The sequence below is a fragment of the Peromyscus californicus genome, unplaced genomic scaffold (genome assembly GCF_007827085.1).
Source record: "Peromyscus californicus insignis strain IS unplaced genomic scaffold, ASM782708v3 Scaffold_7__1_contigs__length_154581171, whole genome shotgun sequence".
In the NCBI taxonomy this organism is placed as follows: Eukaryota; Metazoa; Chordata; class Mammalia; order Rodentia; family Cricetidae; genus Peromyscus; species Peromyscus californicus.
The window spans coordinates 66,948,339-66,974,823 of NW_026294595.1; the positions used below are offsets into that span (position 1 = coordinate 66,948,339).

At 45.1% G+C, this 26,485-nt stretch overlaps 2 protein-coding genes across 2 annotated transcripts in view; one reads left to right on the forward strand and one right to left on the reverse strand.

Moving 5' to 3' along the window:
- Positions 1-45: 45 nt before the first annotated feature.
- On the forward strand, positions 46-8,165 carry Acp2 (acid phosphatase 2, lysosomal). The gene is made up of 11 exons (XM_052724665.1): positions 46-159; positions 753-848; positions 1,449-1,535; positions 2,617-2,769; positions 2,877-2,975; positions 3,055-3,144; positions 3,590-3,722; positions 4,532-4,614; positions 4,733-4,839; positions 4,958-5,133; positions 7,313-8,165. The coding sequence occupies exons 1-11, from the start codon at positions 46-48 to the stop codon at positions 7,444-7,446; spliced, it is 1,272 nt and encodes a 423-aa protein (XP_052580625.1). The 3' UTR covers positions 7,447-8,165.
- A 116-nt stretch (positions 8,166-8,281) lies between these two features.
- Ddb2 (damage specific DNA binding protein 2) overlaps positions 8,282-26,485 on the reverse strand; it is a 34,946-nt gene continuing 16,742 nt past the window's right edge. The window contains exons 4-10 of the mRNA XM_052724664.1: positions 15,384-15,529; positions 13,872-13,971; positions 13,614-13,791; positions 13,202-13,344; positions 9,136-9,300; positions 8,955-9,000; positions 8,282-8,680 (exon numbers count right to left, since the gene is read on the reverse strand). Coding sequence (XP_052580624.1) covers positions 8,616-8,680; positions 8,955-9,000; positions 9,136-9,300; positions 13,202-13,344; positions 13,614-13,791; positions 13,872-13,971; positions 15,384-15,529 — 843 coding nt within the window. The 3' untranslated portion in view covers positions 8,282-8,615. The remainder of the gene's footprint in view (positions 8,681-8,954; positions 9,001-9,135; positions 9,301-13,201; positions 13,345-13,613; positions 13,792-13,871; positions 13,972-15,383; positions 15,530-26,485) is intronic.

The following is a 26,485-nucleotide window of genomic DNA, read 5'->3' on the forward strand; positions in this document are numbered from 1 at the left end:
CGCCCAAGGCGTTCCGGCCCCTTTGCTGCACAGCCAACAACGGTGATGGCGGGCAGGCAGTCTGGTTGGAGCCAGGCAGCTCTCCTCCAGTTTCTTCTTGGCATGTGCCTAACGGTGATGCCACCCACCCAAGCCCGGAGCCTGCGCTTTGTTACCTTGGTAATGGGTGACGGAGTCATCGACGGGTTTGCCAAAACTGAAAGGGCAAAGGCCGGCTGGTCGAGGGAGGGGCAGGGCTTGTGCTCTGGGGTCGGGGTTCTCACTTCTCAAGGAGAAAGAACTGGTTTAGGAAGCAGTTGGCCCGTGATGGGTTGCAAGGCTGGATTCAGAATTGATCTGGAGCCCTAGGCCATTTTGCAGGGCAGGGCAACCAAGTAATGTTAGAGGATATTCTTCCCTGGGATGCTTCCTCCCAAGGATGGGAGTGTAGTTAAAAGGTTGAGAGTCACCCATAGAGACTTTGATGATCTTTGTTTTCCCTGTCGTTGCCCGCCTCCTCCCCCAGAATGCACTGCTTGCACTAATTCTTCTTTTCTACCTGTGCTTTTTGGCTTTGCCTATTATTTTGGGTTACATTGCATGGCCTTGTTAGGAATCTCCTGAACTGGGGTTCTCTTTTCATTGCTTAGTGGAAAGGCTTCCCAGAGGGAAATGAGATTTCCTTTTCTGACATGGGCAAAGGTGGGCCCTGTCCTTAACCAGAAGACCCAGAAGGTAGACAAATCTGTAGACAAACCATTTTCTTTACTCAGCTGTATCGACATGGAGATCGGTCACCAGTGAAGACATATCCCAAGGACCCCTATCAGGAAGAGAAATGGCCCCAGGGGTTTGGTCAGCTAACCAAGGTGGGTCAGAAGCCAACCTACAAGGCCTCCGGATGTACTATAGAGTGGGTCACGTCTGGATCGCAGAAACTGAGCCTCCCTAAACTGCTAGTTTCCCACATGGGTTCTGATGGACCAGATTTCTATTTTGCGGTTGTTTTGTTTTTGTGGTTTTTGGAAATCAAACCCAGGACCTTGTCTATGCTAAGCACACTGAGTTATTTCTCTGGGTATGACCAGATTTCTTTCTATCTTTTTTAATAATTCACTTTTTAATTTTATGTGCGTTGGGTGTTTTGCCTACATGTAGATCTGTGTGAGGGTGCCAGATCCCGTGGAACCAGAGTTATAGACAGTTGGGAGCTGCCATGTGGGTGCTGGAATTGAACCCATGTCCTCTGGATGAGCAGCCAGTGCTCTTAACCTCTGAGCCATCTCTCCAGCCCAGTGACCAGATTTCTTAACAATCCTCTGTGCCCAGGACAATGTCATTCACAACTGACCACTTAACTTTTGGGATCAAACTCACTCCTTGCCAAGGGAAGGATCTTAAATGCCATAGGGCCTGTGAGCCAGCCCTTCTTCCCTTTGCGCTGTCCTAACCTTCAGGTTTACCCACAGGAGGGGATGCTGCAGCACTGGGAGCTAGGCCAGGCTCTGAGGCAGCGCTACCAAGGCTTTCTGAACACCTCTTACCACCGCCAAGAGGTAAGACTGGGAGCTTGATTGGCATGAGGAATGGGATCTTTGGATTATCTTCTGACCTTAGAGAATCTAAGGGTGAGGCTAGGCATTCTGGCTTCCCTCCTGAAATTTTGGTCCCTAGACAAAACATCTAAGAGCTGTCTAGAATACTGCTCTGGAGTCTGAATTGTCTCTGCTTGTCTGGGAAGAGACAAAACTGGCCAAGGGTCCAACTCAGGCATAAGGAAGGGTCTGGTAAAGTACTTTCTGTGAAACAACAAATAAGCTTTCTATCCAAGACATTTATTGTCATCCAAGGGGCAAGCTCTGTGCTAGTGCTTTTCATATAATGCTATACCATATAGTTATGAGCTCTGTCTTCTTGGAGCTTATAGGGGAGCCCCGGGCAGAGCCACGATAAAGGGGGGTAGTGAAAACTGGCAAGTGTGCTGGCTGCTGAGGTCCTCTGCTTACCCCAGTGATGGAGATAGCTGTTCTGTGGTTACTGCTTTCAGCCACAGCTGTCTCAGTCCTCTACATGGTACTGTTCCCTAAAGACTCAGCTCTGCCCTGAGCTCGCCCTTCCCTATTTTCTTCCTCTCTTTTCACAAGCCACCTCTCTCTGTTCCTTTTTTCCCCCTCCCTGGTCTCTTAAGTTCATTTATAAAGGGGGAAAGGGAGTGTGGTGAGGAGTGTGGTATCCATCATTAGGACTCTGGGGTGTTGCTTTTGTTTAATTTTTAGACAGGCTCTCATTATGTAGCCCTGGCTAGTCTTGAACTCAGAGAGCCTCCTGCCTCTGCCTCTCAAATTCTGGGATTAAGAGTATGTACCAGGCTGGAATTAGAGGCACATACCTTTAATCCCAGCATTGTGGAGACAAAGGCGGGTGGATCACTGTGAGTTTGAGGCCAGCCTGCTCATTCCCACAGACTGAATTGTAGCTTTTAACTGAATGTTTGGGGCCTTGAGGAACAGGACCTGGATCTTCCTGGTAAGTTTATAACGTGCTGAGTAACCATCCAGAACAGGTTCTCCCTGGGGCTCTAGTGAGGAGCCAGAGTGCTTTTACACACACAGACAGATTCATGTTGCCAATCCACAGGTTTATGTGCGAAGCACTGACTTTGACCGAACTCTCATGAGTGCTCAGGCCAACCTGGCTGGACTCTTCCCTCCCAGTGAAGTGCAGCGCTTCAACCCTAACATTTCATGGCAGCCTATCCCTGTTCACACCGTGCCCATCACTGAAGATAGGGTAAGACCGATCAGCCCTTCTTAAGAAGTGGTGAGGGGACAACTATGATTATGGGCCTACTGATACTGATCCCAGACTCCTCTGCCCGTTTGCCCCTTAATCTGCAGTTGCTGAAGTTTCCGTTGGGCCCATGTCCCCGTTATGAACAGCTGCAGAATGAGACTCGGCAGACACCAGAGTATCAGAACAGGAGTATTCAGAATGCAGTGAGTGGGGGTTGAGGTGTAAGTCATCAGAGTGCCCTTTCCCCAGAACAGTACTGATCTCCTGATCCATTTTTCATAGCAATTTCTGGACATGGTGGCCAATGAGACAGGGCTTACGAACCTGACCCTAGAGACCATCTGGAATGTTTATGACACACTCTTTTGTGAGGTGAGCTGACCTGGGTGCCTGTTGGGATTGCTCTTCTCTCCTCAGCAGGTCCAGATCTCTAGGGCAGCAGAGCATGTTGCTTGGCTACTGTCATCCCCACCGGGAAGGCCCAGCAGGCCAGCGCTTATGTAACCTGGGAACTTCCCTCACGGGTAAAAAGAACCTCAGAGTGGGAAATGGTTTACTAGTTGTCAGCAATCTGTACCCTTCTCCATCCAGAGCTCAGTGCTGTGAGATTTCCTTCTGCTGAGTCTGCTCTTCCTGCTTGAGCATCCTTTCCAATACCCTGCTGCCTGCCATGTCTGCAGTGGCCCCTCCGCCTCACCTCTGCTCTCCTCTTCCTCCCTCACACACACAGGCACCTTCCCCACCTGGGGAAGAAAGCCACCCCTGGAGAGGCTCTGGCCTAGGCCTAGGGAGCTAACCTGCCCGCTGCGATACACAGCAAACACATGGGCTGCTCCTGCCGCCCTGGGCCTCACCCCAAACGGTGCACCGTCTGAGCCAGCTAAAGGATTTCAGCTTCCTCTTCCTCTTCGGGATCCACGAGCAAGTACAGAAGGCCCGACTTCAGGGGGGTGAGTGACACAGACAGCATGTCAGCACCCTCCCAAACTCTCCAGCACTGACAATCTTCTGTGGGAGCTTCTCACACACTGTTCTGCCTAAGATGATTCTCTGCTCTTTCAAAAGCAGATCTCCCCTTTGCCATCCCTGCTAGTCACCCAAATCTCCTGGTCCTCTGACATTTAGCCTGAGTCACAGGTCTCAGTATGCAACTCTGGCCAGGCCAGCTTGAACTCTGTATGTAGACCAGGCTGGCCTCAAATCACAGATCCGCCTGGCTCTGCCTCCTGAGTACTGGGATTAAAGGTGTGCGCCACCACACCTGGCCTGCCATTCCCTCAAGTTTCACCCATGTCAGAAGACCTTTCCTCTCTTTCCTAACTGCATGCCTCCCTCCAGAGAACTGCTAAGGCCTTTGGAGAAAAGGATGAGGGAAATACATGTGCCAGTTACTTCATTTAAGCATTCAGGGGCATGCCTTCTCAAACCTTGGACACTGCCGTTTTCAGAGCCTGCATACAGCAGTTGCCCTGGCGTGAGCACCCTTTGTGTGCTGTGAGGCAGTCTTAAGTTTACACTGTGTCCACACTGTTAAATCGGTCATAATCAGGGCCTCCTGGCTCAGGTTTGGCACCCGTGTCTAAATACTGACAGCTTGCCTTAGCTGTGTCCTATGTCAGCTTGACAGTTCATGGCGGCTGGTGGTGTAGAGTTCCAGTAAGGTCTCCATGAACTGGAAGAGTCCTCTGGGTTGGTGATCAGACAGACTAGCAGATGAGGATGGTTCAAGACACTGACACTCAGGATTTCTCTTCTTCAGGAGTTCTGCTGGCTCAGATACTGAAGAACCTGACACTGATGGCAACCACCTCCCAATTCCCTAAGCTTCTGGTTTACTCTGCGGTAAGCTCCAAATCCCCCAACACTCAAGTGTCAAGCCAGGAACCTGGTGCTTTCCCCGATTCAGTTCCTGGGCATGTAAAGGAGCAACCAGTCTTCTGGGCATTCCCTCTCCCTACAGCATGATACCACCCTGGTTGCTCTGCAAATGGCCCTGAATGTCTACAACGGAAAACAAGCCCCCTATGCTTCCTGCCACATATTTGAACTGTATCAGGAAGACAATGGGTAAGTGGAACTACCAGGGTGTCCTCTAAAGGGGCACTTAAGAGGACTGAAGGCAGCCCAGAGACTCAGGTATGGGCATGGTGAGCATCCCCCATCTTGCCTCCTGTCAACTCTTCAGGAACTTCTCTGTGGAGATGTACTTTCGGAATGACAGTAAGAAGGCACCCTGGCCTCTGATCCTGCCTGGCTGCCCTCACCGCTGCCCACTACAGGACTTCCTCCGCCTCACAGAGCCTGTCATACCCAAGGACTGGCAGAAGGAGTGCCAGCTAACAAGTGATACTGCAGACACAGGTAAGCTGCCAGCTGCTTCTGTGCTTATCCTGTCCTGGGTGCGTGTTAAGATCACGTCCACAGCCGGGTGGTGGTGGCGCACGCCTTTAATCCCAGCACTCGGGAGGCAGAGCCAGGTGGATCTCTGTGAGTTAGAGGCCAGCCTGGTCTACAGAGCGAGATCCAGGACAGGCACCAAAAACTATACAGAGAAACCCTGTCTCGAAAAACAAAAACAAAAAACAAAACAAACAAACAAACAAACAAAAAATCACGTCCACAAGTCTTCCGGGAGCAGTCATATTTCCAGCCATCTTCCTGCCTTTCCCTGGACAGCTTCTTCAACCCTAATACCATATTTATATATTCTCCCCATTCTTCACCCTCGGGTGATACTCTTATTACTGAGAAAATAAGAGTCACCAGGAAAGAACTGTCATTCTCCCAGCTTACCTGCTTGTATACGCTAGTACTCAGGTGCAGCCTCTCCACTTACACTCTTTGGGTCTCGTCTCCCCTTCACTGAGAACATGTTCTCTTCTCCACTGGATCACTCCCATTGCAAAGCTTAACAAAGACTTCTGAGACTCTGACTCTCTCTCTCTCTCTCTCTCTCTCTCTCTCTCTCTCTCTCTCTCTCTCTCTCTCTCTCTCTTTCTCTCTCTCATCCCTTTGGGTAAAATCCTTCCAAGAGCTGCCTACATTCTGGCTTTACTTCCTCAGACTGACATTAAACAGTTTGATGTCATCTTTTGCTTCAACAAAGCTGTTGCCGAAATGACGGTTCTCGGTCAGTTTCTCTCACTTCTCAGCAGAAGCCATAGCTGTCTCTCCTTCCTTAAACGTGCTCTTTGAGTGCTGCAGACATAGCTCAGTGGTAGAAGCCATGGCTAACATGTGAAACCCTGGATCCATTCCCCTACCCAGCACTGCAGAACAGTAGCGTTTTCATGACTTCCGATTTTCACTTACTACAACTTCCTTACCGTTCTTCCTCTTCACTAAACAATGACTGGCCTGAGGCTTGTCCCTAGCTCTTCTCCTGTTTGTCCTGACTCCTGGCATCTCATCCAAGCCCATGGCTCCCCTACCTTATCTCCATGGTAAGTTAAGTTCCACTCGTGTAGTATGACTTACAGATTTATGACTTCTGAGTTAGATTCTCCCCCAGCTACTGCTACCCTGAGGCCTCTTCTCTACGTGGGTGTCAAATAAGGCACCTAAGCTGTCTAAAACAGCATCTCCTCCCCTCGGTTCGTCCTAAGTCCTCAATTCAATAGATGCCCCATCAGTCTCATAGTCGCACAGTGGAACGCTGGGCATTCTCTCCCTCGTACTCCACCACCCAGTCCACTAGCAGATTCAGCTTCTCAGATACCGAGCTCTTGCTTCTCCGCCCTAACACTATCAGTTCTTGCCTGAACTGCTCAAAACCTAATGTTCCTTCTGGTTCTATTCTTGTCCCTACCAGTCTCAAGGCAGCAGTTAATCTCTTAAGAAATATAAACTGAGGCTGGAGGTGTAGCTCAGTTGTTAGAGCACTTGCCTAGCACACAGGGAAGAAACCCTGAGTTCAATCCCCAGCACTGTATAAGCTGGGTGTGGTGGGCCATACCTTTAATTCCAGCACTCAGGGGGATTTGAAGTTCAAGGTTGTTTTCTACTACATAGCCAGTTCCAAGACAGCCTGGGCTATATGAGACCATGCATTTTTTTTTTTTAATGTGTGTGTGTATGTGTTAATCACACACCAAACCCAAGTTCTCTACCATGACCACCCAGCCTCTTCTTGGTCTGGTTGTCTCCTCTTTCCTAGTGCCCCTTGCTTACTCTGCTCCAGTGGTATTTTCTTGCTGAATCCAGAACCCCGATCCTATTCCAGTACCAGGGTCTTTTGTACTTGCTTGTCCTTCTACCCCGACCCCAGCACTCCACTCTCTGATCTGTTTTACTTTTCGACCCCAGGTCTCTGCTCCTCTTTCCTCAGTGATTTCTTTTCTGAGTAACTCATCTTGCTCATATAGCATCACTAATGTGTCATCACCATCAAACGATCGCTTCTCTAGAACGTAAACTCTGTAAGAGCAGGTTGTCTTGACCACCCGTGTATATCCACGTTTTGTGAAGAGTCCCTGGCATGGGGTAGTGCTCTCTATTTGTTGGATGAATACTAATGTTACCTTTCCCCTCCCCTGCCTAGAGGTGATTGTGGCCTTGGCTGTCTGCGGCTCCATCCTCTTCCTTCTCATAGTGTTGCTCCTCACGGTCCTCTTCCGGATGCAGGCCCAGCCTCCTGGCTACCACCATGTTGCAGACAGGGAAGACCATGCTTGACAACCACTCAGTCCCCTTCCCTCCGCCTCCTAGGGGAGGTGGGCTGAGTCCTCGCTCCTGACTGTTGCTGATCCCAGCCCACGGACAGGAGTCCCTGGGTTTAGCCCCCCTGATTACTTAAGCCCAAATGAATGAGAGAGGCTCGGCCGGGCCCATGGCACCTCAGGCTCACCACCTCCATGCCTGATGTTTACCATGTACTATGTTGGACACTGGCCTTCTCCAGTGGGATCTGCCTCTTCTATACTCCCTAAGGACCTGAGATACAGACTAGCATTCAGCTTTCACTCAGGGCCTGGGACAAAAAAACAAAGCCGAAGAGGCCGGTGCTTGGCCTGCCTTGCTCTCCCACCACGCCTTCGTCTCTAGCCCACCACTTTGGCAATGGCTTAGAGGACATTGTCCCTTGGTACTTTTTTAGAGGCAAAAACTGCGAATCAGTGGGAGCATAAAATGTGGCCATCAAGGAACTGGGTCATCCAACAGCAAAGCTTCCCTGTGGCTGAGGCTACTGTTAGCGTCAACCCTTGGCCTGAGCAGGTGTCTCAGGAGGTCTGAAGGATATACTTGTACTATACCTGGAGAAGTGGAGGCCACAGGCAGCAGAGAAACACATCATGAAGTGACCCTCCCTGAAGTAAATGCAGGGGTGACTGGACTGTTGACTGTGGCCCCCAGAGGGCTGAAGTGTCTCGGAGAAAATGAAGGTTTGACTGTGAGTGCCGCCTCTGTGCCTTTCTTTTCTCCCCATTTCTGACATCCAAGTAGCACTCTTACCAGGTTGTACCAGGTCTGCTAAGAAGCCCAGCTGGCTTTTGGGTTTTTCAGTTGATGTACAAAGGATATACTTTTATTGGCCACGTTAAGATTGAACATAAATTTTTAAAAATTCCCTGGTTATTCTGCTACCACACATCAGACAAAAGAGAAGTACTGTGACTCTAGGCTAAACACAGCGGGGACCCTTAGGGCAGTGGTTTGCTCTGTTTCTGGATCAAAGTCTAGAGCAGTAACATGCCAGTTGTCTTAGTCCCACAGTGTCCCATGCCACAGGTGTCCCCCAGCAGCCCTGAGAGCTGGGGACTGCTGGTCCCTTAACAAATAGCTGCCTCCTCTCACAGAACTTCTTCCCACTTGTGGGGTCCAGATGCTGCTGGCTCACACCTTCTTCATTGTCTTTCGTGGTCTTTCTGTGACCTGGCCTCCTCATGGCTCCAAATGAGAATATGATAACCTAGAAGGAACAAGAAGTCTGACCGACACCTTCTGTTATCGGTCTCAGAGCTGGGAGCTGTCATGGGGAGCTAGCAGACCAGATGGGAGCCTGACATTGTCTTGACCAACATAAAGCCAGATGGGTGATTTGGGCCAGAGACCACTGTTTCCCAGATGTCTCTACTGCCTACTGCCCTGGCATGAATAGGGCAGGGCCAGGGTGAATTTAGCCTCCACTAAAACCTAGGGGTAGGGTCAGTCTTACAGGCTGAGATACAGTTGCTTCTACTCACCCATAGCAGAGGCCAGTGTGTCACCCATAGGATTGAACTCATTGAGCTGCAGAGGTAAGAATATCAGTGTAGAGTTGGGGTGAAGGCAGTACAGAGGCAGAAGGGTACATGGGGACTAATTCTGATCAGAAAGGCAGCTCGACTCCCCGCTTCCTCCCATCACTGAGGGTCCAAGTCTCACCGAAGTGATACCAGAATATCCTGGGTCATAGAGCTGGCACATCATTTCCCCCGAGCTTCCATCAAACACATCTATTGTCCTTAGTTCATAGGGAACGCAACTTTCAAGATTAGGATCTGGGTATCGGCCCACAACAATGAGGTTGTGTCTTGGATGCCAGGTTGCCTAGGAAATGGAGAGGTTAGTCAGAATGTAAAGAGAGACATCAGTATTTTTGAAGCCAGGGGAGATGGCTCAGTTGGTAATGGGCTTGCAACACAGGCAGAACTGAGTTTGGATCCCCAGCACCCACATAAAATCTTGTCATGATGCACCTGTAATCCCACCTGGGGAGGTGGAGACAGGACACCCAGAACTTGATAGCCATCTAGTTCAGCCAAATCAGTGAGTTCCAGGTTCATGAGAGACCCTCAAAAATAGGTGGAGAACAATTGAGGAAGACACCTGATGTCAACCTCTGGCCTCCACACACAAAATATTCTTTAAGGGCTGGATATCTAGCTCTATGGCAGAGCACTTACATTGCATACAGGAGGCTGTGGGTTTAATCCCACATACACATCATACACATATGAGTTGTGTTTTATTTATATATATATATTCATATTCACATGTGTGTATATGCCTATTTTTTCCCAGTTCTTTTTAACCACTAATAGGCCAAGAAGAACCTAATACTGCATATAAGACTAACATGGCTGGCTAGATGACTCAGCAGATACCCTGAGTTTGATCTCCAGGGCCTATGTGGTGGGAGGGGAAAACCAACTCTGACCACTTTGCCCACTGTGGCATGAGTATATAGTCACACACACGAAATCAATAAGTAAGTGTTTTTAATTTTTGAAAAGTTTCTCAGGATAGCCTTGGCTGTCCTGGAACTTGCTCTGTAGACCAAGCTAGCCTAAAACTCACAGAGATCCACCGGCCTCTGTCTCGAGTGCTGGGATTAAAGGTGTGGGCCAGCACTGCCCAGTCTATATTTTATTTTTTTGATAATGTCATACTCTATGTATGTATCAGAATGGCCTTAAACTACTGGGATTAAATGCATGCACCATCCAGAGGTGGGGTGGAGCGGTGGCAGTACACATCTTTAATCCCAGCACTTGGGAGGCAGAAGCAGGTGGATCTCTGTAAGTTCGAGGCCAGCCTGGTCTACAGAACTAGTTTCAGGACAGCCAGGGTTACACAGAGAAACTCTGTGTGGAAAAAAAAACAAAAACAAAAAACAGAAAAGAAAAAAAAGAAAGGAAAAAATGTGTGTACCATCTGATGAAGATTTACATATTTTGTGTATGAGTGTTTTGCTTGCGTATATGTAAGTGTACTGCATGTGTACCTGGTTCCTGCAGAGGCCAAAACAGGTCTCTGGATCAGCTGGAACTGGAGTAACAGACACTTGTGAGTTGCCAGGTAGGTACTCATAAACTGAACCCAGGTCCTTTGCAAGAGCAGCATATGCTCTTAACCACTGAGCCGTCTCTTCTCCCACTCCTCTCTTGCATTTGCTTAAGGTCATACCAACTTGGACATTTTTGTTTTGTTGTTGCTGGTTTTTTTGTTTGTTTGTTTTATTTTTTGCAATTCTGGGGACTGAACCCAGGGCCTTGTCCATGCTAGGCAAGGGCTTTACCACTGAACACCTCTGGCTCTTAACAAATGTTTTCACATCAGCTTTGTTAAGACTTTAACAAAGTTAAACCTAAGAGATAAACCTATAACAAAGCAAAAAAGCCTCTGGTGAACACCACCAAAAAGGACTTGGGTTCGAGGTGACTGCACTCCTAATCCTCCTCTGTCCGCACATAACAAAGACTTGGGTGTGAAGTGCTAGTGGGAAGGGAAGAGGAAAGGAAACGTGCATTCCTTGGTTCACATTATTCAAAATGAATCTGGCAGTTAGTGGTGTGACAGAATTGGATGGGCTTCTAATTCCTAATTTCAAAACAGTTCTTGATTTTTTGGAGACAGGGGTTGTACTGTATAGCCCAGGCAGTCCTCAAGCCTGCAATCCTCCCTCAACCTAAAGTGCAGGATTATAGGTGTGTGCTCCATGTGTGCCTTCAAGGCAGTTCTGAAAGAAGAAAGACAGAAGGAAAAGAGGAGGGAGAGACAAGTGGACTGGAGACACCTCGATGATTAAGAGCACTGGCTGCTCTTCCAGAGGACATAGGTTTCCTAGTACCCACAATGTCAGCTCACAACCACCTGTAACTCAGTTCCAGGGGATCCCATGCCATCTTCTGACCTCTTAGGGCACCAGGTGTGCCCATGGTACACGGACATACATGCAGATAAAATATCCATACACATTAAATAAATAATATTTAAGAGAAGAATTGGTACATGGAGTGGCTTAGAAGTAGTTGCAAACCTAAGTCAGAAGCTCATTTTTTAGTAAAAGGGGGACCTGTAGGGCCCTGGTCCCCGTTTTGGGTAACTGTTGCCTTGCTTGCTGACCTTGACTTTGATATCCTCCCTATGCTAATTCCCTGCCGGGTTCCACCCTCCTGAATGCTTAAGGTAAGTTCCTTGTCTGTGTATCCTGCATAATGGGCTTAACAGCTTAGATGCAAGATTGTAAAACATCATAGCGAACTTCTGCTCTGCTCTCCGGGGTTCTCCCATTGTGCTGTAAGCCTGTATTTAAGACCTCTTCCCTCCTTCAATAAACAGCATTCAACATATAAATAAATAAATCTCAGGATCTTAGTCCAGGGAATGGTACCACCCATCCTGGAAGAGTCTTCCCACCTCAATCAACCTAATAAAAATATCCCCCCCCCAAAAAAAAAAGTAGTTGCAAGAAAAAAAAGATCACAGGTGGATGTTGGCATCACTGGGATAGATGGGGCACAGCCTATCTCTCTAGAGCAATAACTGGCCTTGAACTCCTGACCCTCCTGCTTCTACCCGCCAGGTGCTAGGATTACCAGTGAGTACCACTACAACTGATTTCATGTGCCCTCCTCCTTCCCTAGGGCACTGTGCAAGCTATATGTAAGTACTCTCATTGAGCAACATCCCCAGAAAAAAATCTATTAGTGTGTGTGACAGGATCTCAATATATAGTCATAGCTGGCTTCGAACTCACATAGATCCACCTGCCTCTGCCTCCCAAGTGCTGAGATTAAAGGCATGCACCACTACACCTAGTTTCAGAAGAATTGTTTTGTTTTGTTGTTTATTTGCTTCAAGACAGGGTTTCTCTGTGTAGCCTTGGCTATCCTGGAACACTCCCTGTAGACCAGGCTGTCCTTGAACTCATGGAGATCACCTGCCTCTGTCTCCCAGTAGAAAAATTCTTAATATTGTTTATTTTGGGTTTGATTTGAGTATGTGAGATTCTAAGTTATTTACTAAGTGCTAGGAATGGTGTCCAATGTTTTATGTATCCTGACTCATCCTCACAAAACCCTATCAGTTAAATGCTATTTTCACTTACAGATGAAACAGAGGTCTAATTTGGGAAACTAAGGGTCTTATTTCTATTATTAGGAACCACTTAAACCTGCAAGACAGTCCAAGAAGGTTGGGTTAGTTTATGGGTCAGCTGTATACATGGGTAACTGAAACAGAGGACAGAACAAAGGGTCAAGGTCATAGAAATGCCACAGTAAGGTCAATGCTGGTCTGAAAACTTAGGAAATTAGTTTATCAGCTATACTAAGAAAACTCAATGGGTGACTGGTGTGGATGGTGGTGCTTGCCTTTGATACAAAACTCTTGGGAGATAAAAGCAGGTGATCTCTACTAGGTCAAGACTAGCCTGGTTCCAAGTTCCAGGCCACCCAGGGCTACTATAGTAAGACCCTACCTGAAAAACAGACAGAGAGACCTCTCAATGGAATTACAGAAATGGGATAAAAGGAGTAGCTAGAGCCAAAGAATTAAGGGATTGTGTGTGTGTGTGTGTGTGTGTGTGTGTGTGTGTGTGTGTGTGTGTGTGTGTGTGTGAGGGAAACAACAGCTGAGATTGTAGGCTGCATGTGTGACCCTCTCCCTAGCTTGGAACGATCTGGCCCATTTCCATCATCATGGACCCCTTCCATTTGTCACTCACCTTGATGGGTGTAAGGTGCTGAAAATGACGGTGAGGGTGGGTGATCAGGCTCAGGGGACTATCCCACTGGGAGGCAGAGTAAACCCGAATCTCATTGTTCTGGTCAGTAGTCAGGAGCCGGGCTCCATCCGGGCTAAAGCAGGCTGACAAAGTGAAAAGCCCTTCAGCTGAAGGAACCCTAAGCCCCTGGTGTCCTAACCTTCTAAAGTTCCATTCCCTTCCAGGTTGGGGTAGGAGGGGTCAATCTAGACTATGAACAAAAATAGTATAGAAACTCCACCGTCAAAGGAGCAACCAGAGCCAGAAAGGGTCCTAGACATCAGCTTAGTAAGGGTGGAGTAAAGGATTGAGTTGGGGGGTAGTGGTGAGAAAGACAGGGTCCATAAGAAAGATGAGGTTCGGGTTGTCACACCTGCATTGACAGGATACTTGTGAGGCAGTGAGTAGAGGAAGCTGGCTTTCCCTTTAATTTGGCGCAGGTCCCAGATTTTCACTGTTTGATCTATGGATGCTGTGGCCAGAAGCCAATCACAGCAGGGATTCAGGGCCACATGGGCTACTTTCTTTTTGTGCATTCTGAGATTCCAAAGCTGCAGAGAAAAGTTTGGTTCGGGTGGAGACACAGAACCAAAGAGGGGCTGGGGAGCGGGAGTGGCCACATAGTACCCACCTCCTTGCCATCTGTGTTCAGCAGGATCACGTGTCCCAGATTGTCTCCTGTGACCACCACATGGCTCTTGGTAGAAACATCGAGGCTGCAAAACCAGACCCTAGAGGGAGAGAGTGCTGTAAGATTGAGACCGAGATAGTTCCGGTTGTTACTGTCCAGCTACGGTTGCAGCTCCAGTATCTAACAGGCATTCAATAAATACGTGTTGAATCAATGAGTAACTGTCGAGCTATAAATTTCCAGGGAAGGACACTCAGCCTTATCTACCAGGGGAAAGAAGGGGTGAGAGTGACAGAGCTCAGAAATTTGTCCAGTTATTGCTGGGCCCAGAATCCTCAGCTAGTCCCCGAAGCAGCCAAACCTAAGCCATAAAGCAGATCCAAAGGCTAGCTTGCTCCCCACAGCCTGGGTTCTCAAGAGGCCTGTTCACTGCTCTCACACTCATTACTCTTCACTCTTCGGAACTGTCCAGCTCTGTTCCTCACAGATGGCGAGAAATGGACATCTGCCCCCTTCTGAGCACTCAGGAAAAAATCAAACACAACCAGAAACCATTTCCTCTTGAAAACCATATGAAAATCAAGAGACTGAGAAGCGCTACTTCATGGGTCCTGATTCACAGCCAGGAGAACTCCAAGTTTGGCCAGTCCCTCTCCTGATGGTGTGCTTCTTTCTCAGCCTCGTGGGGCAGCCAGAACAACACTCCAGCTGGTTAGACCCACTGCACACTCTCACTCATCATTCCTTACAGAACTGTGTCTCTGGCTAGAAACAAAGGGACTTGCATTTGTAAGTTCTCAAGCTACTTGTTCTTTGAAGAGGGTTTTTCTACTCATTAGCATTTCCATCAAGGAAACAGTACAGCCATTACACCCCAGAAAATGGAGGGCAATAAAATTGCATTTCTTTCTCTCCTTTCTGTAGACCAGGCTGGCCTCAAACTCACAGAGATCTGCATTGCTCTGCCTCCTGAGTGCTGGGATTAAAGATGTGCACCACCACCGCCTGGCCCTTTCTTTCTTTCTAAGATAGGCCCTCACTTAGTCCTGGTGGCCTGGCACTCACTCTGTAGACCAGGCTGACCTTGAACTCAGTAATCCACCAGCCTCTGCCTCCCAAGTGCTGGCATTAAAGGCGTGCGGCACCACACATGGCTAAACTTCAGTTCTTAATCCCTGCACTGTTCTGTAAATGCCTTTCTAAGCAAATGACCTGTTGACTACTTATCCAGTGAAAGGAAAGGCCCAGTTCAGTGTGGACATGACTTACAGAAGTGATTAAATCCTTCCCTCAAAGACAAGAGCTGAGGATCCAGAGCACACTCCCAGTGCAATGACCCACTTGGACAAAAGTCAGAGCAGCCAGTCTAAAGAAGAAAAGGAGTGCCACAAAGTGGCTAGTACCCTGTCTTCCCTGGGCCCGGTCTGAGTAAAAGAAATGGGGCTGGGTATGTTTTCTGCAGAACTGCATCTAGAGCATAGAAGCTATTTTCTTACTGGTTAAACTACTCACTTGCAAGAGCTTGAGCTGGTATAAACTCGGAGAGTGTTGCCTTTAAAATCCTGCAGCCTGGTTGTTCCCTCCATTGAGGAAGCAAAAAACTGGTTGGAATTGAGATGGTTAAACTTCAGCCCAGTGATGCTTCCTCCAGCTCCAATCTAACATGAGGAAGGGAAAAGCCAGTGAGTGATGATGAGCCACAAGTGAGGAATCAGGCCTGGGCACATGAATGCACTAAGGCAGAAACACCAAGGTCAGCTTAACATATCTGATATTAGAATACTCTTTATTTATGTATTTTCTCTGTGTAGTTTTGGTGCCTGTCCTGGATCTCGCTCTGTAGACCAGGCTGGCCTCGAACTCACAGAGATCTCCCTGGCTCTGCCTCCCGAGTGCTGGGATTAAAGGCGTGCGCCACCACCGCCCAGCTGCTCTTTATTTTGTATGGCTTTATTTTGACTTTTATATTTTCAGGTAGCAAACATAACTGGTTCTGGTACACAGTTCTGTGAATTTCAACACAGACACTGAATAGCCTACCCACCCCCAAAATTAAGATGCAGAAACTTTCTGTTAACCCCACAAAAACTCCCTCAGGCTCTCCTACTTTATCACATTTACCCCCTTAAACTGAACCTCTGGAAATCACAGTGTGCTCTTTTCAGAAGAGGGTCAGCTCAGAAGAGTGGTAAGGTTTGTAGGGCAGGAAATGATCTGTGTTCTTTCCTTCCAGACATTCTAGGCAGTGATGACACAAACGTGAAGAGTCTGGAGGTACAGCAAGTGTGAGAGCACTTGCCCAGTAAGCACAAGGCCCTGGGCTGGACTCCCAACACACCCCCACAAACTAAAAAGGGAGAGGAGTAACACCTCTGACTTAACCTTATTAAGCAGTTTTTATAGAGGCAAGAGAGATGGCTTACTGGTGAAGAGCACCTATTGCTCGTCTAGAGGACTAGAGTTCAGTTCCTAGCACCCAAGTAGGATGGCTCAAATGGCCTGTAATTCCAGCTCCAGGGGACCCAATGCCCTTTTCTGGCCTCCACAGGCACTCCTGGACACATGGGATACACTCACACAGACACACACGTAAATAAATAAACAAATAAAAAAAAAAAAACAGGCATGGGAGCACATGCCTTTAATCCCAGCACTCTATAGGCAGACACAGGCAGATCTCCGTGAGTTCAAGGCCTGCCTGATCTACATAGTGAGTTCCAGGACAGCCAGGGCTAATGGACTGTCTCAAATAAATAAAATAACAGATACAATAAGAGTGGTAGTGGCAGCACATGCCTTCAATGAGGCAGAGGCAAGCAGATCTCTGTGAGTTTGAAGCCAGTCTGGTTTATAGAGCAAGTTCCAGGACAGCCAATGTTACACAGAGAAGCTCTGTCTGGAAAAACCAAAAGAAGGAAAGAAATTAATCAAGCCAGGCATGGTGGCATGAGCCTGTAATCCCAGCACCAACCAGGAATTCAAGGCCATCCTGGGCCTTATTTCTAAAACAATGAGAACTTGTTTCCCAAAAAACAATAAACAGAATTTTGTCAAGCATCAAAGGAAACAGTTAAGAGTGAAAAAGCAATCTATAGAACTCGAGAAAATACTTGAAAGTCATAAACTTGAGAAGAGGTTAATATCCATTAAAATGTCTATTAACTCAAAAACCATAACTTAACAACAAAAACCAAATATCCAACTAAGAGGACACCAGATGTCCAACAAACATATGAGAAGAAATTCAACATCATTTAGAGAAACACAAAGGAAGCTACAATGCTACCACCTCACACACCTTACAATGCCACCCTCAAAAGAATGGAAAATAACTAATGTTGGGGAGGATGTGGAGGAACTGGAATTCTTGTGTACTCTTTATTTTTATTTTATTTTTATTGAAAATAGATTTTAAAAAATTTATTTATCTTTTTTGTTTTGGTTTGAGTGCTCAGTCTGCATGTATGCCTGCATGCCAGAAGAGGGCATCAAATTCCATTATAGACAGTCGTAATCCACATGTGGCTGCTAGGAATTGAACTTAGGACCTCTGGAAGAGCAGTTAGTGCTCTTAACAACTGAGCCATCTCTCCAGCCCCAAAATAGATTTTTTAAAAATTATTTATTTATTTGTTTGTTTGTTTATTTTTGGTTTTTTGAGACAGGGTTTCTCTGTGTAGCTTTGGTGCCTTTCCTGGAGCTCGCTCTATAAACCAGGCTGGTCTTGAACTCACAGAGATCCACCTGGCTCTGCCTCCTGAGTGATGGGATTAAAAGCGTGCGCCACTGCTGCCTGGCCAAAATAGATTTTTTTAAAAAAGATTGATTGATTGATTGATTAAGTAAGTATACAGTGTCTGCATGAGTGCCTGCATGACAGAAGAGGGCATCAAATCCCATTATAGATGTCATGATGTGGTTGCTGGGAAATGAACCCAGGACCTCCAGAAAAGCAGCCAGTGCTCTTAACCATTGAGCCATCTCTCCAGCCCAAAAATAGATTTTAAAAAATATAATATATTCTGATCATGGCTTCTATGCCATCTTGCACACTCTTGGTGGCAATGTAATGTAAGATGGTGTAGCCACTATTGAGAACAGTATAGGGGTTCCTCAAAAAATAGCATTAACATTTGATCTAGCAATCCCACTTCTGGGTATACATCCCAAAGAACAGAACACAGGTTATCTCAAAGAGCTATTGAGAGGACCGAGCAGACACCGTAACAGGATGCCCAGTCTTCTCTCAGATATTAGGCCTCAATTTCAGTTTCCTGAGACTGGACAGGCGGTTTCTAAGGAAGCCATGAACAAAAGGTAATTAATCACTGGTGCCCCTGACAACAGGGACAGGGAGATAGGATGCACCAAGCCTGGGCCACTGAGCCAGTCCCCATAGTCAGTATGAACTAGGCCAGCCAGCCTCCACAGCAGCTCAAGGACAAAGCCTGGGACCTGTCCAGGCCTGCCCTAAAATGGAAAACTGTAGCCATGACCAGCCTATAACTAGCCCTGGCCAATTAGAATGTACTGATATGATTGCCACTTGCTTGAGCCAATCATATCTAAAATGACCTAGCTGCCCTAGGCACTCCCCTTCAGCTGTGCTTAAAAGGAGCTCAGACATCTCTCAGGGTCTTCACCATCTTGCCTTTGTGTGGGATGGCAGGCCCCAGCATGCTGGAATAATAAATGTTCTTGCTGATTGCATGTGGATGGTGGTCTTTTGTGGGACTTCTCCAGGACCCTAACACTATGCACACACCTATCTTCATTACAACATCATTCAAAATAGGCAAATGGTGGAATAAATTCAAATGCCATTCTATAAGAAAATTTGGGACTGAGGCTGGAGGGATGGTTCAGCTGTTAAGAGCACTGGCTGCTCTTGAAGAGGACCTGGGTTCAGTTTCCAGCACCCACATAGTAGTTCACAACTGTCTTTAATTCCAGTTCCAGGGGATTTTACACCCTCTCCTGGCCTCTGAGGGCACTGCACACTCTCTCTCTCTCTCTCTCTCTCTCTCTCTCTCTCTCTCTCTCTCACACACACACACACACACACACACACACACACACACACACACACACTTAAAACGGAATAAAATTTATGGAAGGACGAAAGAAAAAGAAAGGAAGGAAGAAAAAGAAAGAAAGAAAAGAAAGAAGGAAGGAAGAAAGAAAGAAAGAAAGGAAGAAAGAAAGAAAAGGAAAATGTAGGAATGTGGGTGTGTAATGGAATATTATCCAGCCTTATCAGAGAAGGCCAGGCACGGTGGCATTCAGGAGGACTGCAAGCTTAAGACCATCTTGGGCTAGTCAGATTTGTTTTGGTGTTTGTTTGTTTGTTTGTTTGTTTGTTTTTTGAGACAGGGTTTCTCTGTGTAACAGCTCTGGCTGTCCTGAAACTCACTCTGTAGACCAAGCTGGCCTTGAACTCACAGAGCTCTGCCTGCCTCTGCCTCCCAAGTGCTGGGATTAAAGGTGTGCACCACCACTGCCCGGCTGATGGTGCACACCTTTAATCCCAGCACTGGAGGCAGAGCCAGGTGGATCTCTGTGAGTTTGAGGCCAGCCTGGTTTACAGAGCGAGTTCCAGGAAAGGCACCAAAACTACACAGAGAAACCCTGTCTTGAAAAACAAAACAAAACAAAACAACAACAACAAAAAAAGTGTGCACCACCACACCCGGCAAGATTATCTTAAATGAAAATTTAAAAAAGTAAATGACAACAATGAGAAAAGCTTTGGCCTCAATCATACCAAGTCTTCAACAGGGTTAGCAAGATGGTTCAGTGGCCAGTCTGAGGAAACAAGATTAGCTGAGGAGTTGGCGAGTGAGCAGAGTGCCACCCAAGAACACAAGAGAAGGAGCCATCCAGCCACCGAACCAGGTCACGGGAGTCATAAGTCCACCCTAAACCAACTGGGAATAGGTAAGGCCTCATCTCCAGACCAGCAGACCAGGTCTCTAGCCCCCAGGTCCCAAGGGCACATTACGTGCCCCTCCCCCCAGCCATTGGAACCCCAGGGACTGGACAGCAGCTTCTTTCCCTGCCCCCTCACCAAGAAAACCATCCCATGAGACACCAACAACCACCAGAGCCATAAGCCTACCCTGCAACGATTGGAAACAGCTGCTCCCTGAGACAGAACCCACTAACATTGATTGGACTAAGCTGCTCCCAGAGAAACAGCCCATCAGCACCGATTAGACCAAGAACTCCCAGTGGACCAAGACTACCAGTTGGAACAAGAGAGGTACCCTCAGACACAGACACTGCCTGCACCAAGAGGAGGAAGAGATGAGTAGACGCCAGTGCAAAAATACAGGCAACAACATAAAGACCTATTTGACACCATCAAAACCTAGTGGTTCTACACCTGCAAGACCTGAACATACCAAGGCAGAAGAAGCAGAAGAAATCAATCCTAAAAATGACTTTAAGAAGATGACAGAGGCCCTTAAAGAGGAAATGAAAAATTTTCTTAACAAAATGGAAGAAAAAACAAACAAAAAATTGGAAGAAATCAAAGAAAGCCAAGAAAAAGCAATTAAACAGATGAAGGAAACAATTCAAGATTTAAAAATTGAAATTGAGACAATAAAGAAGACACAGACTGAGGGAATGCTGGAAATAGAAAATCTGACTAAACGAACAGAAACTACAGATGCAAGCATAACCAACAGAATGCAAGAGATGGAAAGGAGAATCTCTGACGCTGAAGACACAATAGAAAAAATAGATTAGTCAGTCAAAGAAAACACTAAAGCCAAAAAAGTTGTAACACAAAACGTCCAGGAAATGTGGGACACCATGAAAAGACCAAACCTAGGAATAATAGGGATAGAAGAAGGAGAAGAATACCAACTCAAAGGCACAGAAAATATATTCAACAAAATCATATAAGAAAAGTTTCCCAACCTAAAGAAAGAAATACCTATGGAGATACAAGAAGCTTACAGAACACCAAATAGGCTGGATCCAAAAAAAAAAAAAAGTCCCCTTGCCACATAATAATCAAACCACTAAATATACAGAATAAAGAAAAAATATTAAGAACCACAAAGGAAAAAGGCCAAGTAGCATAAATATAAAGGTAGACCCACCAGAATAACACCAGACTTCTCAATGGAGACTATGAAAGCTAGACAAACACTATGCAGACACTAAGAGACCATGGATGGCAACCCAAACTATTATACCTAGCAAAACTCTCAATCACCATAGACGGAGTAAACAAAATATTCCATGATAAAACCAAATTTAAACAATACCTATCCACAAATCCAGTCCTACAGAGAGCACTAGAAGGAAAAATCCAACCTAAGGAAATTACACACCCCATGAAAACTCAGGCAATAGATAATCCCACACCAACAAATACCAAAGAAGGGAAACATACAACACTACTACCAAAAAATAACAGGAATTAACAATCACTGGTCATTAATATCCATCAATATCAATGGTCTCAACTCACCTAAAAAAAGACACAGGCTAACAGAATGGATACAAAAACAGGATCCATCCTTCTGCTGCATACAAGAAACACACCTAAACTTCAAAGACAGATACTACCTCAGAGTAAAAGGCTGGGAAAAGGCTTTCCAATCAAATGGACTTAAGAAGCAAGCTGGTGTAGCTATCCTAATATCTAATAAAATAGGCTTCAAACTAAAATCAATCAAAAGAGATCAGGAAGGACATTACATATTTATCACAGAAAAAAATCCACCAAGATGAAGTCTCAACTCTGAACATTTATGCCCCAAATACAAAAGCACCCACATTTGTAAAAGAAACATTACTAAAGCTTAAATTGCACATCAAATCCCACACATTAGCAGTGGGAGATTTCAACACATCACTCTCACCAATGGACAGATCTACCAGACTGAAACTTAACAGAGAAATAAAGGACCTAACAGATGTTATGACTCAAATGGACTTAATAGATATCTACCGAACATTCCACCCTAACACAAAAGAATATACCTTCTTGCCGGGCAGTGATGGCGCACGCCTTTAATCCCAGCACTAGGGAGGCAGAGGCAGGTGGATCTCTGTGAGTTCAAGGCCAGCCTGGGCTACAGAGTTCAAGGAAAAGTGCAAAGCTACACAGAGAAACCTTGTCTTGAAAAAAGAAAGAAAGAAAGAGAAAGAAAGGAAAAGAAAGAAAGAAAGAAAATAATTATTTCAGGCGGTGGTGGCGCACACCTTTAATCCCAGCACTTGGGAGGCAGAGGCAGGCGGATCTCTGTGAGTTCGAGGCTGGTCTACAGAGTAAGTTCCAGGAAAGGCGCAAAGCTACACAGAGAAACCCTGTCTCAAAAAAAAGGGGGGGGGTTGGGGATTTAACTCAGTGGTAGAGCGCTTGCCTAGCAAGTGCAAGGCCCTGGGTTCAGTCCTCAGCTCAAGGAAAAAAAAAAAAAGAATATACCTTCTTCTCTGCACCCCATGGAACTGTCTCAAAAACTGACCACATGCTGTGTCACAAAGCAAATCTCAACAGATACAAAAACATTGGAATAACCTCCTGTATTTTATCGGACCACCAGGCCTTAAAGTTAGAGTTCAACAACAACAAAAATTATAGAAAGCCTACAATTTCATGGAAACTGAATAATGTCCAACTGAAGCACCAATGGGTCAAGGAAGAAATAAAGAAAGAAATTAAAGATTTCCTAGAATTCAATGAAAATGAAAGTATAACACACCCAAATTTATGAGACACTATGAAAGCAGTGCTAAGAGGAAAATTCATAGCACTAAATGCCCACATAAAGAATATAAAGAAATCTCACACTAGCGATTTAACAGCACACCTGAAAACTCTAGAACAAAAAGAAGCAAACTCACCCAGGAGGAATAGACGCCAGGAAATAATCAAATTGAGAGCTGAAATCAATAAAATAGAAACAAAGAGAACAATACAAAGAATCAATGAAACAAGGAGTTGGTTCTTTGAGAAAATCAATAAGACAGACAAGCCCTTATCCAAACTAACCAAAAGGCAGAGAGAGAGCATCCAAATTAACAAAATCAGAAATAAAAAGGGAGACAATAACAACAGACAACGAGGAAATCCAGAGAATCATCAGGTCATACTTCAAAAACCTGTACTCCACAAAATTAGAAAATCTGAAAGAAATGGACAATTTTCTGGATAGGTACCACATACCAAAGTTAAATCAAGACCATATAAACTATTTAAATAGACCAATAACCCCTAAAGAAATAGAAACAGTCATTAAAAATCTCCCAATCAAAAAAAGCCCAGGACCAGATGGTTTCAGCACAGAATTCTACCAGATTTCCAAAGGAGAGCTAGTACCAATACTCTTCAAATTGTTCCACACAATAGAAATAGAAGGAACATTACCAAACTCTTTTTATGAGGCTACAGTTACCCTGATCCCAAGCCACACAAAGATGCAACAAAGAAAGAGAATTACAGACCAATCTCCCTCATGAACATTGATGCAAAAATACTCAATAAAATACTGGCTAACCGAATCTAAGCACACATCAAAACAATTATCCACCATGACCAAGTAGGCTTCATCCCAGGGATGCAAGGATGGTTCAACATACAAAAATCTGTTTAATGTGATACACCATATAAACAAACTGAAAGAAAAAAACCACATGATCATCTCATTAGATGTTGAAAAAGCCTTTGACAAAATCCAACACCTCTTCATGATAAAGGTCTTGGAGAGGTCAGGAATACAAGGAACATACCTAAACATAATAAAGGCAATTTGCAGCAAGTTAACAGCCACCATCAAATTAAACGGAGAGAAACTCAAAGCAATTCCACTAAAATCAAGAACAAGACAAGGCTGTCCACTCTCCCCATATTTATTCAATATAGTACTTGAAGTTCTAGCTAGAGCAATAAGACAACAAAAGGAGATCAAAGGGATAGAAATTAGAAAAGAAGAAGTGAAACTTTCACTATTTGCAGATGATATAGTATACATAAATGACCCCAAAAATTCTACCAGGGAACTTCTACAGCTGATAAACTCCTTCAGTAATGTGGCAGGATACAAGATCAACTCAAAAAAATCAGTAGCCCTCCTATATACAAATGATAAAAGGGCTGAGAAAGAAATCAGAGAAACATCACCCTTTACAATAGCCACAAATAATATAAAATACCTTGGGGTAACACTAACTAAACAAGTGAAGGACCTGTATGATAAGAACTTTAAGTCTGAAGAAAGAAATTGAAGAAGATATCAGAAAATGCAAAGATGTCCCATGCCCACTAGGTAGGATTAACATAGTAAAAATGGTTCTGTAGCCCAAAAGCAATCTACAGATTCAATGCAATCCCCAACAAAATCCCAATAGAGTTCTTCACAGACTTGGAAAAAACAATACTCAATATGGAAAAACAAAAAACCCAGGATAGCTAAAAGAATCCTGTTCAATAAAGCAACCTCTAGAGGCATCACCATCCCTGACCTCAAGCTCTACTATAGCGCTATAGTAATAAAAACAGCTTGGTACTGGCATAAAAACCGACATACAGACCAATGGAATCGAACTGAAGACCCTGACATTAATCCGCACACATATGAACACCTGATTTTTGACAAAGAAGCCAAAACTATACAATGGAAAAAAGAAAGTTTCTTTAACAAACTGTGCTGGCATAACTGGATGTCAACATGTAGAAGATTACAAATAGATCCATATCTGTCACCATGCACAAAACTGAAGTCCAAGTGGATCAAAGACCTCAACATAAATCCAGTTACACTGAACTTGATAGAAGAGAAAGTAGGAAGTACTCTTGAATGCATTGGCACAGGAGATCACTTCCTAAATATAACACCAGTAGCACAGACACTGAGAGCAACAATTAATAAATGGGACCTCTTGAAACTGAGAAGCTTTTGTAGGGTAAAGGACACAGTCAATAAGACAAAAAGACAGCCGAAAGAATGGGAAAAGATCTTCACCAACCCCACATCTGAGAGAGAGCTGATCTCCAAAGTATATAAAGAACTCAAGAAACTAGACATCAAAATACTGAACAATCCAATTAAAAAATGGGCTACAGAGCCAGAAGAATATTTAAGAATATTTAAAGAAGAAGAATATCAAATGACTGAAAGACATTTAAAGAAATGCTCAACATCCTTAGTCATCAGAGAAATGCCAATCAAAATGACTCTGAGATACCACCTTACACCTGTTAGAATGGCTATGATCAAAAACACTGATGACGGCTGGAGAGATGGCTCAAAGGTTAAGAGCACTGGCTGCTCTTCCAGAGGTCCTGAGTTCAATTCCCAGCACCCACATGGTGGCTCACAGCCATCTATAATGAGATCTGGTGCCCTCTTTCTGGTGTGCAAGGATACATGAAGACAGAATGTTGTATATATCATAAATAAATAAATCTTTAAAAAAAAAAACAAAACACTGATGACAGTCTATGTTGGAGAGGATGTGGAGTAAGGGAAACACTCCTTCACTGTTGGTGGGAGTGCAAACTTGTACAACCACTGTGGAAATCAGTATGGCGGTTTCTCAGAAAATTGGGAATCGATCTACCTCAAGACCTAGCCATACCACTCTTGGGCATATACCCAAGGAATGCTCAATCATACCACAAAGATACATGCTCAACTATGTTCATAGCAGCATTATTCATAATAGCCAGAACCTGGAAACAACCTAGATGCCCGTCAACTGAAGAATAGATTAAGAAAATGTGGTACATATACACAATGGAGTACTACTCAGCAGAGAAAAACAATGACAGCATGAAATTTGCAGAAAAATGGATGGAACTAGAAAATATCATCCTGAGTGAGGTAACCCAAACTCAGAAGGACAAACATGGTATGTACTCACTCGTAAGTGAATACTAGATATAAAGTAAAAGACAATCAGACTGCAACCCACAGAACCAGGGAGGCTACGGGGGGGGGGGGGGGGGGGGGGACACCCTAGGATGGCTGTGGCCTATAATAAGTTTTGGTTTTGCCCAATCACTGGGCAAGCTTTAGTGAAACATTTCACTATAAGGATAATAATTTGTACCGTATCAAGCTGATGAAAGAAAATGCTGGCTATACTTTCAGAAGGGGAGGCTAAAATCTTTCTAGATTATGGATTAGCCTATAGAAAAATGTCTGCTGTAAATCAAACAGTGAAGGGGAAGATGAATAGGAATCTCACTTACACAACTTAAGTAAAGCATAGCTCTTTGAATAGATGAAGATAGGTTTCTTCTGTATCCCAGAATCTAATCAATATTTATATGTATAATTCAGCTATCATTTGGCTTAAAAGGGCTTATTGGGAAATGTTATCATTTTCACTATTTTCTTTTCTTTTTTCTTTCTTTCTTTCTTTCTTTTTTTTTTTTTTTGGTTTTTCAAGACAGGGTTTCTCTGTGTAGCTTTGGAGCCTGTCCTGGAACTCACTCTGTAGACCAGGCTGGCTTCGAACTCACAGAGATCCACCTGGCTCTGCCTCCCCAGTGCTGGGATTAAAGGCGTGTGCCACCACTGCCCGGCTTTACTATTTTCTACAGAGAAAATATTTTCCAGTTTCAAATAACCCTGGACTTTTGAATTATA

Coding starts and splice junctions, on each gene's coding strand:
- Acp2 (XM_052724665.1), top strand. CDS start 46: ATGGCGGGCAGGCAGTCTGGTTGGAGCCAGGCAGCTCTCCTCCAGTTT. Junction 3,145..3,589: donor ATGACACACTCTTTTGTGAG/GTGAGCTGACCT, acceptor TGCGATACACAG/CAAACACATGGGCTGCTCCT. Junction 4,840..4,957: donor CTGTATCAGGAAGACAATGG/GTAAGTGGAACT, acceptor TCAACTCTTCAG/GAACTTCTCTGTGGAGATGT.